This window comes from Juglans microcarpa x Juglans regia, chromosome 4D, assembly GCF_004785595.1.
Source record: "Juglans microcarpa x Juglans regia isolate MS1-56 chromosome 4D, Jm3101_v1.0, whole genome shotgun sequence".
NCBI lineage: Eukaryota > Viridiplantae > Streptophyta > Magnoliopsida > Fagales > Juglandaceae > Juglans > Juglans microcarpa x Juglans regia.
In genome coordinates, this window is record NC_054600.1 from 16,087,416 (window position 1) to 16,107,489 (window position 20,074).

The 20,074-nt window shown below is 37.5% G+C and overlaps 2 protein-coding genes across 2 annotated transcripts; both read right to left on the reverse strand.

The window, feature by feature from the left end:
- Window positions 1-546: 546 nt before the first annotated feature.
- LOC121259865 (protein KRI1 homolog) lies at window positions 547-5,547 on the reverse strand. The gene is made up of 3 exons (XM_041161661.1): window positions 3,487-5,547; window positions 1,194-1,200; window positions 547-957 (listed from the first exon to the last, which is right to left on the reverse strand). The coding sequence occupies exon 1, from the start codon at window positions 5,543-5,545 to the stop codon at window positions 3,500-3,502; it is 2,046 nt and encodes a 681-aa protein (XP_041017595.1). The 5' UTR covers window positions 5,546-5,547; the 3' UTR covers window positions 547-957; window positions 1,194-1,200; window positions 3,487-3,499.
- Window positions 5,548-16,017: 10,470 nt separating this feature from the next.
- LOC121260850 (thioredoxin F-type, chloroplastic-like) lies at window positions 16,018-19,190 on the reverse strand. Its single transcript, XM_041162900.1, has 3 exons — window positions 18,732-19,190; window positions 16,382-16,481; window positions 16,018-16,278 (listed from the first exon to the last, which is right to left on the reverse strand). The coding sequence occupies exons 1-3, from the start codon at window positions 19,025-19,027 to the stop codon at window positions 16,144-16,146; spliced, it is 531 nt and encodes a 176-aa protein (XP_041018834.1). The 5' UTR covers window positions 19,028-19,190; the 3' UTR covers window positions 16,018-16,143.
- Between the last annotated feature and the right edge of the window lie 884 nt (window positions 19,191-20,074).

Below are 20,074 nucleotides of genomic sequence, written 5' to 3' on the forward strand. Positions count from 1 at the left end.
TCTCTTGGGAGATGTATTCATTTTTAGGATCAATATTAAATTGAGAATAATGCAGAAAGTTAATTGTATAAATATTAATGTTTTTTGGCCAAAAAATAACCATCCAGTTTGGCCATTGTCTAAAATTAAGGTGGTAGTGTTCCATCTGGTTGAACAGTACCATTGCTGAAGCAGAGTGCTTTTTCTTTTCTATTTATAGACAAACAAAGGTGCCACTTGACTTAATGAATGGCATGGAGCATCATACAATTCAAACAAGACTAGCATCATTGTGCAACCATCTGAAACAAAAGTAGGATCATTAATATTGACTATCTAGTTAGATGAGAAAATATTTTGAAATTGTTTGGTTCTTAAATCAGAAAATAACTCCAAATATATAACAACTATCACATCATTATTAGGTGTAGTATTATAGAAAACTACTAGTCTGGTCATAACCTCTAACCTAGGATTGCTACAATTTGTTGGATGTGTACGGTTCATTTATTTCTATGTTATAAGGTTGGGACAATGCGACCTAGAGTCCGAGACCCAAGTGATCTCTTCCGGTCCAAAAGTCAAGAGCATCATATATAACAAATAATATCTAAATTAGACATGGATAAATAGCTAAATTCTCTATCCAAAGATAAATTTAGCACGTAGGTCCATAAAACAAACAAAAAGAAACGCCGATGATTTGGATGCACCGGCATTTCTGCTTGATTCTGTTGCTATGCTTTACATTCCCAAAATCATCCAAAAGCATACTTAACACCATTTTCTTGCCTCATGCCTATCTACAAGGAAATCTTGCATTTGGGGCAACCCCTCCCCCCACTTTGTTCATTCTCTTCAATACCAAAAACCCAAAAACAAACCCTTGTAGTTAGTTTCGCATCATATACCCTTCTGTAGTCCATTCTCTGCCTTGTTTGCTCATATCTTTACATGTGATGAATCTTAAAGAAAGTCCTGCAAAATCAAACGCCAAACATTAAGAAATATCGTTTATTACAAACCGAACCTACCCCGGTATTCATAACACTACCAAACGGTATTTGTTTTGGAAGTAAACAAAAAAACTACCTTATAGATATTTGTGAAAGGGAGAAGTACAGAGAACAGTTTTTTTGCTGATGAAATAGAGTTTTACACCAGATTCTCAAGAGGACAGTTATGTGGAACATAAAAGATATATAGAATAAAACGTGTCTACTTTGTGTATGAATTCGCTGTTCCTATTGTGCTTGTTTGGGGGGGGGGGGGGGGGGAATCAAGTTACTATTTGACCCATGTCGATACTGAATACACTCCCATGGGAAACTCTTACTAAAGAGCATTAAGATCTTAATTAACCATTCAATAACAGTCAAACCTACCCACCTACTTTTTGCCCTTGTTCCCGCTTCCTTCAAAGGTAGCTAACCGTATTGAAAAGCTACAAAGGGATTTCTTGTGGAGAGGCCTGGGAGAAGAGTTCAAATTTTATCTAGTTAATTGGTCAACGGTTTGTACTCCAATTTTTAGGGGAGGATTGGGAATTCGCCACTTGACGAAATTCAATCAAGCCCTCTTGGGTAAAATGGTTGCGGAGGTACCAACATAAGAGAGAGGCCCTATGGAAGTCTGTTATAGATTCACAATTTTAAGAGGCTTGGGAAGAATGGTGATCAAATGAGGTACGAGGCAAACATGGAGTGGGATTGTGGAAATATATTAGGAGACATTGGGAGACTTTCGAGGACATGAACACATTGTGGTGGGCGATGGTTCTCGTGTCAATTTTTGGTATGACAAATGGTGTGGTAATCATAGCCTTCGAGACACCTTCCCTGCTATCTTTGAGCTTGCAAGAGAAAAGGATGTCGATCTTTTGGCCTTTTCAAATGGTTTCCCTTAATGGAATGTTGATTTTATTAGGGCAGCCCAAGATTGGAAGTTGGGAGTCTATCATTGAGTTCTTTGCGGCATTGTATTCTGTAAGTATGCCAAGGGGTTCCGGACATAAGATGCACTGGAGTCATTCCAAGAAAGGTAATTTCACTGTTAGATCATTTTATCAAGTGCTAACGAGTCCTAGAATGACTAGTTTCCCGTGGAAGAGCATATGGCAGATGAAAACTCCCTCAAAAGCAGTTTTCTTTGTATGGTCAGCATCCTTGGATAAGATCTTCACTACAGACAATCTGAGGAAACGACGAGTAATTGTGTTGGATTGGTGTTGTATGTGTAAGAAACATGGGGAATCAGTAGATCATCTGCTTTTACACTGTGAGGTGGCCAGAAACATGTGGGATGATTTGTTCACAAGAATCGGATTGTCATGGGTCATGCCTCTTAGATTGGTGGATTTCCTCGCAAGCTGGAGAGGCCTTCATGGTAACTCACAGATAGCGGCCATCTGGCGAATGATTCCTATATGTATGTGTTGGTGTATTTGGAGGGAGAAAAATGCTATAAACTTTGAAGATCAAGCGAGAACAACGGATGAACTAAAAGTTTTCTTCTTTAAATCCTTGTTCTTATGGGTGGGGGCCATAGTTTGTAACGGACGAAGTGTCCATGACCTTCTACTTTCTATTGTAACCTCTAGTTAGGTGTTTCTCATGTATACTACATGTGTACCTGGGCTTTGCCTATTTCTATGAATATAACTTCTTGATTACCTATCAAAAAAAAATAATACTTGGGGTTACAAATCTGCCAAGCCAAGCAGAGCTTGGCCCAGGGCCCTAGCTCAAGCTTGGTGGGTTATTGTATTTTTTCAGATAAATAATAATCATTTTGTTCTAAAACGCAAAGGTGTATTCTCTGATTAAAAATTATTCAAACTTTTGCTGATATCCAAATTTAATAACCCGATCTTTAGCTTCCCTTTACAAAAACCTATCTAGCTCACAAGCAGCTTGACAAGCCCTTTATAATATTCATGTACTTTTCTAGTTATGTCATATAGAAAGTACTTTTGCTTAACTTTTGAATGTGAGTTAGAACTCTTTGACGTGTTTCGAACTTGACCTCTAGGACCTAAGGGTACGTTTGGATTCCAAACTCATCTCAACTCATCATTACAACTTTCCTAAATTCCAACACAAAATATAATAAATAATTCAACTTTTTTAAATTCCAAAATAATAATAATGTTAAAAAATAATATTCTAACAATATTTTATTCAATTTTCAACTTTCATCTCAACTCAATTCAACATCCAAACGTAGCCTTATAGTATTCATGTAGTTTTGTGAACTTAGATCCTCGACTTGTATCTTATACTCTTGTGGTTATGTCACATAGAAGGTACTTTTGCTTAGTTTTCCTGCATCATGGATAATGGTATGTCGTGAATCTTAGCAAATAATCTTATGTAAACAACAAACGGGACAATGGAAGTAATTACAACAGAACTATGTTAACCTCATACAAGTTTCAATATCTAACAAAAATCAATTTTTTTTCTATTTAATTTTGCATTGTTTCAATTGAAAGTCAATGCAAGTTACCTGTCAATGCAAGTCAGTGCTTTGCTTTTCTTTTAGATTTGGAAGGTATCTTTCCATATGCCATGAGCCTCGAATGAGAGAGTTTAACTTCAGCTTGGCGTCTCCTTCTCTTAGCTTGCCTGGATAAACTGCTTAAATCACCATTTGATTCCTGGAATTGTGCTTTCCTATCTTCCACGGCACTCCCTAGTGAAATTGATTTTTCAGCGTTATCCCTGGACCTCTTCTTCTTACCACCCTTCTGTTCATCCAATTTTCCACCCCGGAGAAGTTCTTTAGTTCTCATTTTTAGTTGGAATCTCTTTTCATTGCTCAACTTCCATTCCTTCTCCCTATAAGGAGCAAGCTTTTTCAAAGAAACGAACTGATTCAACTCCTTTTCATCCATCACCAATAACTCTTCAGCACTCAATCCATATCTATTAGGTTTTGTTTTCGCATATTTGAACCTCGTCTTCAAGTCTCCAATCGTGTCCTCATAATCCAACCTATAATACTCCTCCATCATAGCCTCTTTTGCTTTCTCCAAAATTGCACTCTTTTTACGCTTCCTCTTCCGCTTACCTTTCTCAGCATCTTCTTCTTCTTCTTCTTCTTCTTGATCACTTTCGCCCTCATTACCCAACTTTCGCTTCAAACTCCTTTCCCTAGCAGCTAAAAATCCATCACCAGGCCCACACTCATCCCAACCTTTCGGAAGTCCAAGTAACTCATCTTCTTCGTCAAAATCCGGCTTCTCAATCTCACCCTCATCTTCATCCCTTTTGCTACCATACTCTGGGTCTGCATCCTCCTCCTCATAGTACTCCTCACCAAACGCAGCCTTCATCATTCTATCATACTCCTCTGGATCAAACTCCTCTTCCAACTCCTTTCTACTCAACGGCACAACCTCATCCTCCCTAATACCCGCTGTCCTCAGTATCTTCCTCACCTTCTCGTCCATCTCCTCCTTCTTTAAATTCTTCAAATGCTTCAACTCCTCCTCCCTCTCTATCCTTGCCGCCTCCATCCTCTCCTCTTTACTCTTTCTCTGCTCTTTCCTTGAGTTCGCCTTCTTCCTCACCGACCCCTCCACTTTCCGAGCATGACCCATCACTCTATCCCCCGCATTCTCCTGAAACCGATACTCGTACTCCTCTTGCCTCTCAATCTCCCTCTCATCCTCGGATACACGCTCCAATTCCTCCTCCCCAATCTCCCCACCCTCCATTTCCCGATCCACCCACATCCTATTCCTAAAAAACTCCTTTAAGAACTTATTACCCTCATCTACTTCCCCATCCCCACCAAAATACTCATCCAACTTCCTCACAAAGTCACCATTCTCACCCGTCTCCTCCCCCTCCTCCTCCTCGTTCTTCTCCTTTATTCTAAACAAATCTTCCCCTCTATCCTCCTGCGCTGCTGCCTCCAAAAACTCCCTCCTTATATCCTCTTGCTCCTCCACGTAACTTTTCTTCTTCTCCTCCTCCATATTCCCTTCCCTTTCTTCATCGTCAAACTCAGGACCCTCCTCTATCAACTGCTTAGCTACAACATCCTTCAAATACATCGCCTTCTTCTTACTCTTCGTATCCTTCCCATCTTCTTCTTCTTCTTCTTCTTCTTTGTCGGATTCGAATAGCTTGACATCTTTGTTCTTAATAACAGGGTCTTGCTTCTTTACCTTGATCAGTGCCTCAAAAAATTCGTTATCCTTCTTGCTCGAAATGAAGAAACCATCTTCGTCTTCATCCGAAGAAGAAGATGATGATTCCGACTGGGAGGGTTGGACGAGACCTTTCTTCTTAAGCTCTTGGAGGCGATGGAGGTCCTCGCGTTTCTTGTTGTGCTCGTATCTACGAGCGTAGTCGCGGTCTATCTGGATCCTTGATACGTCGTCGTTTTCCGAGTCACTACCCTCGAATAGTTTCAGCCCCATTGATCGTTGAATGAAAGGGCTGGCTACTGAAATTAGGGTTTTTGGTTTTATTTGAGTTTGATTTTGGGGGATTTTCGGACAAACGGAGACGACAGAAAGAAAGAAGAGTTCGTTGTGGTTTTGAGTGTAAAACATTAGGGTTTTGAGAACCGGGCGATTGAGCCGGATCAAGTTCCGGAAGTGCGAAGGCCCATATCCTCTTTTTAATTAGGCCCTGAACGAGACTAAGCGCGCCCCTTGTATGACTGATTTGATAGTTTTATGATTGCTTAAAATAAAACACATTTCTATAAAAAACTCAAATGGTAATTTCCCTAGATCTTATTAAATAACGACTAATAAGATTGATAACTGCTAGTGTATCGAAGAGGATTGTTCATTGGGGCCACCATCCCTTCTTATGTTCAATTGGTTTGATGCAATCTTGATTGTGATTTATCACCATGTCGTCTCCCACATGTTGGATGGTTCCCAAGCAAAAGGGATTTGTTTGGACAAGTGTATAGTAAATGACCATCGGAAAATAATGTTACCATACAAGAAGCAAGCAATTGCTACGCGGATCTAGTGCAAACTCAAAGTTTTACACCTGCCAATCACAAACAATCATATCATGATTTGACTAATTCTACAATGAACTAATAATGGATTAAAATCTTTTAAAAAGAAAGAATCTAACTAAAACCTTAAGAAATAAACTCAAATCCCATATTTTTATGGTCAATTGATTTCATTAACTAACTAAAAGAGAAGCACAGTAAGAGGGGATGGGGTTCTCTGACAATCAACCTGCAATAACAAATACAATGCTTGAAATATAGCAATTCGGGAAATAGTACCAAAAAGACGATTTGGTCCCATAATTGGATTGCTTTGAATCATCCATTGCAAAGGTTCCTACAATAGGGAGATGAGCATTGTGTCTGACTACGTCAAAGCAATAGTTAAACGAGGGTTTCGCTCGTTATAGGACTTGACCAAATATCTCACGACACGAGTTGATGATTGTCATGCAGCACCAGCACCTGTATGAAAAGTAAGTACCATCTCGTTAAGGACAGGTCTTGTTGTTCATATGTCAAAAGGGTTGGTAAGGTTTTGCGCACTATATCGAATTAAACCACATGCTCCACCACTTGTGTAGGCCCACGTCAATTCATTTGAGTTTCGATCTTGCAATCGTACTCCCCAAGCGGAGTGTTTCACTCGTTAGCTAGGCCCCTAATTCGCGTAGACCAAGGGAGAACACACATCGTTTACGGCATGTACTACCAAGGGCATCTAATCCTATCCGCTCCTTGCTTTCGCACTCCAGTGTCGATAGGGACTCAGAGAGTTGCCTTCACTTTTGGCGTTCCTTCATAGATCTCCAGACTTCACCCCTACACACAAGATTCCACTCTCCTCTGTCTCACTCAAGTGAATTGGTAAAGCGTCCATTGTCTCATGGGGCAAGCTTACTTGGTGGAAAATATAAGAAAATGGTTTAAGTACTTATTGCCAATGTAATCTAAGCAACATTGTAGTTTCCCAACCAGATCTAGGTATTGTTTTGCTTGTGCTTCTTTCAAGGAAAGCATTTTGCTCCACTTCCGCTTGAGTACCATACCTATTCTTATTTTATGATCAAATTAATCATTTCTTAAAGATCTCAAGCTTCACATCCTCTGCATTTCCCGGATATGGTAGGTAGACAAAAGCCACTTCCCGACTACAAGTTCGAATGCTAGCGTTGGAAAAGCCAATGAGATCATGAAATGCTCACTAGAAATCTAGTTGGAATGCTAGCATGTGGAGTGTGAGATCACGAATGTGCACACTAGTTTGGGATGAATCTTACTTTGCCAAAATAAGGAAGACGAGAAGAAGATGTTGAGCTATCGTGTGACGATCAGTGTGGGTTGTAAGGCAACAAATTGAGACTACAAGTATCAACCAACTAAAGGAAAAACTTAACCTGAAAAATGCATAAAAAAAAAAGAGCATGAAAAAAAGGGGGTTGACCAGAAAATGAGGTTCTTAGTGTGAAGGGGAGGAGAGGAAGAGCTAGAACTCTTCCCTCTGTCCAGAAGTGATCTCTATCAATGGGTAGTGGAAGCCAGGGAACTTACTAGGCTATGGGGCTCTCCTAATGTTATATATTTTTAAGCTAACCACCAGCTACCATTTTTAGGTGTCACTCGGAGTGTTTACTTTGATGTTGAATTTGGATAGATCCGACACCATCCCGACCGGGGTAGCCTGCCTCCATCCCAGTGCCAGAGTGGCGACATACTACCTCGAAGGTGTCTACAAGCCACCATAAATGGGGTGGCTAAACCATCATTGGGGTAGAGACCATTTAGCCTTATTTTTAAAGTTTTATGTAAGTTATTTAAATTTAAAGTTTTTAATCTAGTGTAGATTGAATTATTTCACCATTCAACTAGAAATTAATGTGTCAGATTTTCATCGAAGAGTGTAAAATGCTTGATTTATACTGGGAAAATGAGAGGAATGGAGAAACCAAAAGGAAAAAGGCTTTCTCCACCCTGGTCTTGGTAACATGGAGAGTAGAATTTTTCCCGCCAACATCCAATACTTCAACGGTTTCACTCACTGTCGAAGAGGAAGACAACGACTCACATCTTTCATACAAGGACTCAAGAAAGAAGCTCAGGAAGACATCAGGAATTGAGTCGAAAAACATAGAGTCAATAGTGAATCCAAGTCCTAGGCTCCTTGATTAATCACATCCGCGAGGTTATCAAGATTTAACGGTGGCAAAGAACATTGAGTTTCTTTATGGCTACCAGACAGAGAAGTATTCGGTGGCAAGGACACCCCGTGCCCCCCCTTTGGGCAAGAAGGATCACAATGGGTGCGTGACCCACCTCAAACGCCATCTCCCTCAGGATAGGGCATCTTCCCTTTAGGGTTCGAATGAGCAAACCTCTTCCGCCCACGAGAATGTCTTGGACCCATCGAACCAAGAATTTGACGGCCTACAACTTGCAATCGATCTGGTGTCACCAAAAAAGGGTCAATGTTCTCTCGAGTCAGAATCACGTCACAATTCACAGAGTTTGGGTTTTCTTGAACCCATGAGTAAACAAGCTCCAAATGCTTTATTTCTCCCATGGTGGGAGTAACTCGAAATCACGATTGTCGGGGACGAAACACCAAGAGGCTCTTATAGGAAACTCGTTGTGGTTGGTCTCACCAATGGGAAACTCCCAGCCAACCCTAGGAACGAAAAAGAACTTTATGTCCCAGTTTTTAACGTGGGAATAATAAGATTCTAAATGTACAACCCTATATCTCGTCCGTGAATAGAAGCTACACTGATTCACATCGTGCCATCTAGCACCATAGACATGGAAGAATTCATGAGCAATGAGATTAGGGTTCTCTTCTCCCTTAGCCTCAAAGGCCTACCTCCAAACAATGTAGCAAGACAACATGAACCTCCAGGCATTAGGCAAGAGATGGGCAGGGGCCATACCCAAAAAGTCCAAGATGTCGCGAACTAGGCAACAGAAGGGGAGTCTCAACCCATAAAAAACATGTCGATATATGTTCAATGACCCCCTCAGAGTTGACAATGTTGTAGCGAGAATCGGGTAGGGTCATCCTCGTCAACTCAAGGATACTATATCAGTTCTTCACAGAGTCTAGCTCTACCTAAGTAGTGGTAGGGGTCTAACGGCTGCCCTCGAAGTTAACAGGCCACGAGGGATCAACACCATGGGACGCATCTGGGGATCTGCATGGTCAAGAAGATCAAGGAGCATAGCAGAAAGCAATTCTGAGAACCATTTGCGTAAAGGAATGTGAACATTCGAAGGTCGAAGAGAGAAAGATGAGCAGACGCAAAGAACATGAAGGCTGGGAAAGGGGAAAAGCTAAGAAGACGTAGAAAATACTTAGAGCAAGAAAATAGATTGAGAGAAGTTGAAAAAGAGAGATGATGACAATTATGGGATAGAACGAAATAGGGCACAATGATTGAAGCCAAAGGAAGGATGCCACGTGTCAAAGATAGAAGGGACATGCCAAACAAATCTCACATTCTACGTCGCATGAGGAGATGGGTGTCAGTGTGCCAGACGAGTCGACTAATTGCATGCTGCATGATAAGGTAAATCATGGGGTGAAAGGTGAACCGCCATATAAAAGGGAGACACGAATTGCACCGGCTACAAGGTAGGGACGTGTGTCCAAAGGAAAATGGTCATATTTGAAATAGGTGACATGGAAAAAAAAAAGATGAAAAAGAGAAGAAAATAAAAAGGAAAATACCTAGGCATACATGCGGCAAGTGTTTGCAGAGTAACTATTAGGTATTCAAATATGTTTTGAAGGTAAGGAAAGAGTTGCAGGCAATAAAAGGCCAATATCACATGGGATGCACGTGACAAAGATCAATTAAAGAATTAAGTTACGTCAAACACACTGTATAGGTTCAAGAATAAAATCAATTACCCATGTCCCTCCAACATCGGATCGGTCTATAGAGATAATCCCCAGCAAGGCATCACCAATATGGAAACTTAGCTAAACATATCCCTATGAGATATGAATCTGTCGAAATAAGTACAAGCGAGATATCCACTCTGAATGAGAGTTACCAACGGCTAAATCGTGCTCTAAAAGGTAACGTACCAAACAGGGCAAAGAGAGTCATGCTAAAGGAGAGGTTCTGCTATAGTGGACTATCTCAACCCTTTTAGATAACCTATAAGGTATCAACTATTGATTCATAGATTCATTGGTCATTGAAAGAACTATATGGGATGCTTGGAGAATGATATAAGATGAGAATTTTGTGAATAGTAATAAAATGGTTTGTAAATAATAGTGAGATAGTTTGAGTTAAGTATTTATTGGGTTTTGACAAAGAAGAAAAAAAGTTGAATAAAAATATTATAAAGTTAAAATATTGTTAGAATATAATTTTTTTAATATTATTTTAGTTTTAAAATTTGAAAAAGTTGAATTTTTTATTTTTTGTTTAAGAATTTAGAAAAGTTGTCATAATTAATTTGAAAAATTTATAATAATTAATTTGAAAGTGTTTTTGTTTGAGTGATATTTGGAAGGAAATGAGATGGGATGAGATGAAATGAAAATAATTTCCAAACATCTCCATCCTCGTTGACTTAAGCATCGAAGGCATCCCCTATTGGGTTCCCTGAGGTCTCCTTTCTAGTTGCAGGTCGTTAGGGCAAGCCGTGGGCATACTTAGAAATTGCATCAACAGTAGAAGATTCTAATAGTCCTTGTTTTCTACAAAATGGTGAATCACTAGGTTCCATTCTCATTACACAGATTCTCACAGCTAATAACTTTCATACATGGGGTCGGGCAATACAAGTGGCACTATTGCCAAGAACAAGATTGGCAATGGTGCAATCTCACAACCCCTAGAGTCAAATCCTTCTTATACTGCTCAGGACCATTGCAATAACATGATTATTTCATGGCTCATCAATTTAGAATGCAAAAAAAATTGCTACAAGCATTATGCGCACCACTACAGCAAGGGAGGTATGGCAAGATTTGACCGGTTGTTTCCTTCATAATACTGGTCCAAGAATTTATGAGCTAGAAAATGAACTTTCATCGTTGGTCCAAGATCCCTCTATGAGAACCTATTCTACATAAGTGAAGGCTTTATCAAAAGAATTACATTGTCATAGTCCGGTTCCAAGCTGTTCTTAAGGTGCTTTGTGAATTTCTTTAAGTATCAACACCGACTGACTGTTATGGGCATTACTGATACTTTTTCCCACATTGGAGTGCAGGTCTTACTCATGGATCCTTCATTATTTGGAATGTCTCCTGTCTCACAAATAAAACTAGATGTTTCTTTTTCAAATACACATGTAAATCTTTGTACTATTTCATCAAAGTACCCATGTATCTACAACTTATTTTCAACTAATATATTGTGACATTTGAGGTCGATTTCATGTTTCTACTCATTCTCGTTTTAGATATTTCTTGACTATTATGGGTGATTACTCTAGGTCTACTTGGATTTACTTAATGTAATCTAAATATGAAGTTAAATAGCTTATTATATCTTTCTACAATATGGTCGAGACTCACTTTAAAACCCAAATGCAAGTCGTTAGAACTGATAATGGTCCGTAACTTTTCCTAACATATTTTTTTCTTTAAAAGGCATTATCCACCACAAAATTTGTATAGACACACCTCAACAAAATTCCATTGTTGAACAAAATCATATAATCTCTTTAATGTTGCTAGATCTTTGAAATTTCAATCTAACATTCCCTTGTATTATTGGGGAAATTGTATACTTACTGCTATACATCTCATCAATAGAATACCTTCCCCACTTCTAAAAAACAAAACACCTCATGAACTACTACACAATTCTCCTCCATAGTATGACCACTTAAGAGTCTTTGGATTTTTGTGTTTTAATTCCACTTTAAGCCAAAATAGATCAAAATTTGATGCTCAAGCCAAAAAATGCATTTTTATTGACTATTCATTTGGGGTCAAAGGCTACAAGTTATTACATGAGTCTCGTTTGTTTTTACAACCCCTCTCAACTCATCTCATCTCATCTAATTATTATAATTTTTTCAAATTCTCACACAAATAAAATAAACAATTCAACTTGTTCAAATCTCAAAACAAAAATAATATTAAGAAAATATATTCTAATAATATTTTATTCAACTTTTAACTTTAATTTCAATTCATCTTATCTCATCTTATATGTAAAAACAAACGAGAATCTAAAGTAGTCTATCTCTAGAGATGTTTTCTTTCATAAATTTGTGTTTCCTTACAAATTTGAGTCACCTAGAAATCCTTTTTTAAACCTAGTTATTTATTTTTCCGTGTCTAAACATTTGCCTTCTACTTCAACTACATCATCTACTCTTAATTCTAATTCGTTACCATTTTCTTCTATACCCTCTTTACATGATTCTTTTCACTTTCCACCACATCATCTACTTCTCATCAATCAGGCAAGCATCCTCATTGGTGAGATGCTATGACTACTGAACTTAATGCCATAAAAGAAAATCATATTTGGTCCCTTACCTACCTTCCACATGGCAAAACACCTAATAAGATGCAAGTGGGTTTATAAAATGAAATATAATATTCATGGTTTAATGGTTCAATTGACAGGTACAATGCAAAATTAGTTGCTAAGGGTTATACACAACAAGAAGGCCCAGGTTACTATAAAACTTTTTCTCTAGTTGCAATAATGGCAATTGTTAGATGTGTGTTAACACTTGCTGCTATGCATGGTTGGCATCTCACTCAACTAGATGTTAATAATGCTTTTTCAAATGGTGATTTGGATGAAAAAGTCTATATGACTTTACCTCCTGGTTATCTCAAAAAATGGGACAATAGATTATGTAAATTGCAAAAATCCTTACATGGATTAAAGTAAGCTTCTAGACAATGGAATTCTAAATTTATTTCTACTCTTCTTGACAAAGGGTTTTCAACATTCCAAATCTAATTATTCCTTGTTCGCACGAAAAGAAGGTTCTTGTTTTATTGTTATATTAGTATATAATGATGCAAAGGTTGTTGAAGCACTCAACTCTTGCATAGTCATTTTAAATTGAAAGACGTGGGCATGGAAGTAGAACATTCCAAAAAAGGAATTTCCTTATGCCAAGGAAAATATGCATTAGAATTTCTTTCAGAAGTTGGATTACTTGGTGCTAAGCCTACCAACTTTTCTATGGATGCTCAACTAAAAGTAAGACTGTTCACCCTATCTAACCCGAATTTGTTTTGAGTCGAAATAAATATTTCCAAATTGAAAAGGTTTAGCCAAATTTTGAACCTGAATATTGTTTCGAAAAAATCGACATTTCCAACATAACCTGCTTCCATTTTTTTTTTTTTTTTTTGCGCAATCAAAATTTAATGATGCCGTTTAACACATATTTCGAATATCGGATTAGATCGGCCCAATATATTTTGAAATATAGCAAGAATTATTTCGATTTCTAACCCGTTTCTTATCAACTCAGTTATTTTCAGAACTTTTGCTCTGGTCGGCCATGCAACTTTATTGTACACTCCTAGCTGAAAGTATTTAAAACTGATGGTGACCTATTGTCAAATCCATCATCATACAAGAAGACTCATTGGTAGATTACTTTATCTTACTCGTACACGACCTAATATTACATTTGTTGTCCATCATCTTAGCCAATTTTGATATGATCCTCCTCGTGCAACACACTTCCAAGTAGCACATAGAATCCTTCTATACATTAAGAAGGCTCCTAGTCAATGCATTTTTTTCCAGCTAACTCATCTCTACATGTCAAGGGTTTTGCTGATTCGGATTGGACTAATTGCTCGGATTCTAGTCACTCAATCTTAGGCTATTGTTGGTGATTCCCTCATTTCTTGAAAGTTGAAAACAACATAGCTACTCGGTCTTCTGCTGAAGTAAAATATCGCTTTATGGCTACTGCAGTCTGTGAGATTCCATGGATCATTTCTCTACTTGGTGACCTGCACCAAGATCATTCACAAGCTGCTTTACTTTTTTGGGACAATCAAGCTGCCCTTCGCATTGCAACTAACCCAATTTTTCCAAGCTTACTACGCATCGAATTGTACTGCGAGTTAGGTTTAAAAAAAAATACAAGCTTATGTTTTGCACACTTTTCATGGTTCTTCTAAAAATCAATTAGTTGATTTACTTACTAAACCATTAGGTTCTCCTATATTTAATTCAGCCCGGTTTGAATGGCCAAAGCATCTCATCTGTGTTGTATGGTCCTAGAGTTTTTTCTATCCAAACATTGTATTTCATTTCTAAGTTTTGAAAACATTCACTTAAATAAATAATAAATAAACAGTATAAAACTGACAGTGAACAATTCAAAAAAGTAAATGAACAATACAAACTTACGTGAACAGTGCAAAATCTCAAAAATTCAGATACTCTATAAATACCGTGGGACCCCACCTTTTTCAAATTCCAAAAAGTCAAAACAATCCAATCTCATCTCTCTGTCCAAACATATATTTTTTTACAAACTATCTCATTTCACTTTAACTCAAAAAATCTTGCTACTATTTAAAATATCTCATCTCCTCTCATCTGCACCATCTATCCAAACTGGGCCTCATTATTGAACAAGATGGATATTCTTAACGCCTATACTCCATCAATTGAGGGGGAATTTTACAATTACACATCAGATTGTACGGGAGGCAAGATTGTACAATTACACTTCGTTGTTTACAGTTCTTATATGTACTATAAAAGAGAGCATAGACATCATAACTTTTTTTCCTTCTCTGTATATCTTCAAAGTATAACCATTCCAGAGTTATCTCACTCCAATAATTCCCTTTTATCAGAAAATAATAGCCAGGAATCTTAAAGGTGTTCATCCGGTTTTGACCCGGGAACCCGGGTATACCCGGACCGGAACCCGGGTTTCAAACCCGGACCGGGTTGATCCGGGTTAGGCCCGGGCCGAAATCCGGGTTGATCCGGGTTTTTGAAATCCGAATTCTGGGTTGTACCCAGATTTTTTTTTTTTTTAAATAAAAGCCATTATTTTATTAAATAATTGCTGGCCCAGGATGGGTACTTCGATTGCAATTTATCTATTATTTCCATTCCTTCTTTTTTTATTATTTACATTATTCGATAGTAAATTAATTGTTCGATTCTCTTTTCTGTTAGTAGAAATGAAGCTAGTGGAAGTAGGGGAAACAATTGGGGATCAACAGATGCTGCTGGTGGGAACCAGTGGGGCAAATTGACCATAACCACAGAAATTAAAGAAACTAATCAGCAAGGAGAACTGTATGGGTACTACAGAAATTAAAGAAACTAATCAACAAATTGACCATAACCAATTTGAGAAATACGAGAAAGAAACCAACTTTAATTTATGGTGTATCGATACTACTTTAATAGGGGAACTGTATCGGTACTACTTTCTGGTGTGCACGGGAAGGTTCTAAGTGAACTGTATGGAAGGTTCTGGTTTACCAGTCCCCCAAGACACCAACTTTTGCACCAACAATCACAACCCATAAACCCAATATCTCAAAAATCAATCAAAATTTACACCAATATGAGCATGAATGCAGACATGGGTCAACTAAAATTGCACAAACAAACATACAAATGGTTAAGGTTAGGATACTTGGAGATAGATGAGAAATACGAGAAGAAGAAAGAGAAAGTGAACCGAAGACAAACGAAGAGAGAGAGAGAAGCATACAAATACCGAATCGCTGGAGTTGTAGGATGGGTTGAAGAAGATGCAAGTACTGGTGGGAGCTTTCGGGAAATTGTATGGAAAGAACAAGGGAAACGTTCAGGATGAAGAAAGAGAAAAGAACGAGAGAAAGAGAGAGGGAGGTAGATGAAATAATAAAATATATTTATCCAGTATGAACAGTAACTCGCCCAGTTTAGAGAGTATCTAAGAATTACTGTAGATAAAATCTTAAACTTTGGACAATTGGCTAGTCCAATGTGGAGACTTTTTCTCACATCTAGCTAAAATTTGAACTTGCATTGGCATTTGACTAATCCATTGCCAATGCTCTAACAAAGACGTGACAGAGACTCCTTTCGGTATAATTTCATAACAAAAAACAAATGATCGATACATACAAGTCCATTAATTAGTTTGACGCAGAATCTGTCCAATATATTATAAACATTTCACAGGGAAGACAAGAGAACAGAGTTTCTAGCTGGATCTAATAGTATCAATTGCAAGGACTAGATCATCAAATTTGGCCCCTGTGACTTCTTTTACAACCTTGCTCTCCTTCAGAATCTTGAAAGTCGGAACAACTCTTATCCCGAGCTCCTTTGCCAATGGCTGCCAGCAATTATAAAGAATAAGAAAGAGTGGAGTTGTGTGGATATGAAGTGCATGCTCAAGCTTAAGCCAAGGTATCGCAAAACGCATGATGACTACAGACCTTATTGTCTGAGTTGCAGTCAAGCTTTAGAAAGACAACATCAAGATACTTCTCAGACAGTTCTTGGAACTTTGGAGCCATCACCTTGCATGGACCACACCTGCAGAATTAATGAAACAAATAGAAATAAAGTTATTGAAGTTTGAGAAGTGGAAGGTGTGGGCATAAAAACTCGATAATCAATGAAAAAAAAATAACCACTATAATATAACTCTAGCAGTAGTGTAAATAAAAATCTAGGCCTCTCAATGGATCACATCACATTCCATATACGATCCCATAGTACAGCACCAACAACAAAAAGTCCTACCAACCTGAGAATGATTCCAAACATAATAAACACAACTAAAAAATAATCTCAACTACGGCGATTTTTATTTATGCACATCAAACCCAATATAGAAGAATATTTTCAATTCTGTATCCAACGAACTACCGTGTCATATAAATATATTAGTACTGATATCAAACAGAGAAGGTCTAAGTTGGAAGTGATGCTTGACAAGTGTGATGTCAAATACAATGAAGAAGGTTCTGAACAGTAGCATATTTCAGGGTCTAGGAAAAGTTAGGGGTAGTATTTTGATGACAAAAGGACAGGAAAATATTAGAGAATAGAGGGTTTCTAATGGTGCATGTGAAGATGAGACAAAAGAAGACGTAGGTTCAGGATGGCTGTTCCTGGTTATGAGCAGTAAATCAAGAACAATATTTTGGTAATTTGGGTTGTTTGGAAGCTATTTGATTTGGTAGATGAGTGGTTTGAGGGTATTTTAGGCATTATATCTTTTTAGCATTATAATTTGGGATATAATAGATGTAAAGATCCACTACTGGTTGGAATTTGGAGTAGAAATTTTATAAAATTTAAAACAACATAGAGAAGAAAGAGGAAAAAAGCCAAAGCATCAGTACTTCCTAAGCATCACACTTAGGATTTCCTTGGCACTACACCTCAAAGTATGGTTGCATCACACAATCCACAAATAAAACCGAATGACATAACAAAATCAAAATAAAAGCAAACACACTAAAATTTCAGCTCATATTCAAGAATCCTAGAGTTCAGAAAAATATGAAGATGATTTTGGAAAAGTTGTGAGCTTACATACTTGGACTGCTGACTCATATTTATAACAAGTCATTGAAACCACTGGATCTTGGATCCTAATAATATATACAAGTTAAGAATTACCAAATGAGTAGAAATTCAGATCAGTCTCGATTGAGTACAAATCTGAACCTCTAAAGGCCCGGTTCCATCGCTTCTATCTTTTAATAATCATAGACTCATAGTCCCCTGTTTGTACACTAAATTGGATTCATTAGCTTGGTCCCCCAGCTGAGGGTGCATGACAAGCACTCAATTCACATCCCAAAGAAACCCAATCTATTTGTCCAATTAACTTTGGAGGAATATCAATACCAAAGTATGTTCAAGCCTATGAAGATGACAATGCCCAGGGGAGGCATGAAGTAAATTCAAAATACCAAGAGCAAGGTAATTACCAATGACCACAAAAGAACAGATGTCAACTTAAAAAAGAGAAATGCGCCACCAGAGAAATGCCCTGGTGGCGCATTTCTCTTGACCCAAGCTTGTACATCCCCACCAATGGCAGCATTGAAGGAGCAAGATTACGTATCTGCTACATCAAAATTAATCGTGAAATAAGTTTGGGAGGAAATAGGCTGGAATGTTCCGATTGATTGATGGATCCTTTTCAAGCTTTGTAACGCTGCAGACTAACAATTTTGATTTCTCTGCAAAAACAAACGAATCTACTTCGCAGTTGGCACGAGAGAATTTTTTTCTCCATCTAGACCAAATATCTGAAAAATTGAACTTTCTAAACCTAAACAGCCACTAAATCTCAAAAGCATTTCTATTAGAAACCAAGGGAACGGATTCCGAAAATTAAGAATTCATACACTAAGAATTGAATTCCAACCCACATAAACGAATTTAAAATTTCAACCTCCTAATTCATCGTCCAAATCGTAGAAGGAAAATGCCTTCAAACAAAAACCAACGAAACACATCTAAGAATTTTTTTTTTTTTTTTTCATTGTTCTGTGTTCATATTCTTTCAGGTTTCCTCAATCTTCCCTACTTTTTCAGCAACCAAGCATAAAGCAAAAACTATAAAAACCGTAAATGAAAAATAAAAGAAGAAGATCATCCTTGGATGAACAGAAACTCACGTAAAACATATTTACATTATAAGTAAACAACTAAATACTCCAAAAACTCTAATTTCTTTCTTGTCTCTTCTAAATTTCATTTCCCATTTTCTCGGGCTTTCTCTGTAACCACACAACCAAACAAACAAACTAAAGAAATACGCACCATTGAGTGTACATGTCGAGGACGACGGTCTTGTCGCCGGCGGCCTTGACGAGGGGCCAGAAGGTGTCCTTGTCGACCTCAGTCACCTGGCCCACTTTAACCGTGGGTCCAACCGTTTCTAGACTGGATCTTACCACTGTACTAAGGTAACTCCTGCTCTTCTTCAAGCTGCTCTTCGAGCAAGTGGAGAAGGAGGTGGATGAGGAGCAGAGAAGCGCGATCGGGTGCTTCGCGGAGTATGTGAGAGGTTGATGGTAGCGAATGGGAGGACTGGATAGAGAAAGGTTGAGAGCCATTACGCGAGAGAGAGTGAGAGGTAGAGCCGGAGTCTGTAGAGGTTTACGATGGATGCGGAGGTATGTACTTTGTGGTGAGTGTTTGTTTCCCGAGAATATTGAGAGAGGAAGGAGGAGATGAGTGAAAAGACGCGATGGACCTCGTATTTCTGGTGGCTTAGAAAACATGGGGGGTTGTTTTCGTCACTATACATGCATATGGTTGCTAAAATCCAAAAGACGGAAATGTCCTTGGATTTTTTTAAGAGTTAAAAAATTTATATTTTGCAAAAAAAAAAAAAAAAAAGGCTCCTGTTGATTAGTTTTAAATAATCAATTTAATTCTGTTTTCGCAAAAGCAGCCATATAGAAGTTTGATTTTTGAAAATAAATAGAGTTTTGTCCTGAGAAAAATAAATAAAGGGATATCTTCTTTAGTCGGTAAGGAATAAAAAAGGTGTTTAGGATGTTAAGAGGGAATATCCGTGGTCATTGGATATTCTTATTCTAAACGAAAAGTTTTGGGTGCATGAAGGATTAAAATGTCCTTTACACGTGTGCACAAGATTAAAGTTTTAAAATTTTTTGAAAGAGTAATGCTAAATATAATTTAAGAACGTATAAGTATTGCATATTTTTTTAAAAAAATAAGATTTATTATTAAAAAATAATTTTTTCATTTAACTTTTAGCTTAATTTTTTTTTTCAAATCAGTAATGCTAAGTAGAAGTTTTAAATAGACAAGTTTAGAGTAGGTCTCTTATAAAAAAATGAGTCACTACAAAATAATAGATTTTGTTACACATTTTCATGATTAGGTTCACTTTTTTATAGAATGATTGTGCAAGACTTGTCTATTTAAAATTTGTATATTTGAAATTTATACAAATTATTAATTTTTTTAAAAAGAGCGTACGAGATTTGTATATCTTAAAATTGTAAATATTATTTCTTTTTTTTAATATTATATGTATTTATTTAAAATTATAGGATAGTTTAATTATTTAAAAAAATATAATTTCACGTGTCTTTGCTAAAAAGGAGACTTGTTTATTCCCAATGGAAGGT

Coding starts and splice junctions, on each gene's coding strand:
- LOC121260850 (XM_041162900.1), bottom strand. CDS start 19,027: ATGGCTCTCAACCTTTCTCTATCCAGTCCTCCCATTCGCTACCATCAA. Junction 16,482..18,731: donor CTCGACATGTACACTCAATG/GTGCGTATTTCT, acceptor TTAATTCTGCAG/GTGTGGTCCATGCAAGGTGA. Junction 16,279..16,381: donor ACTGCAACTCAGACAATAAG/GTCTGTAGTCAT, acceptor AATTGCTGGCAG/CCATTGGCAAAGGAGCTCGG.
- LOC121259865 (XM_041161661.1), bottom strand. CDS start 5,545: ATGTTTTACACTCAAAACCACAACGAACTCTTCTTTCTTTCTGTCGTC.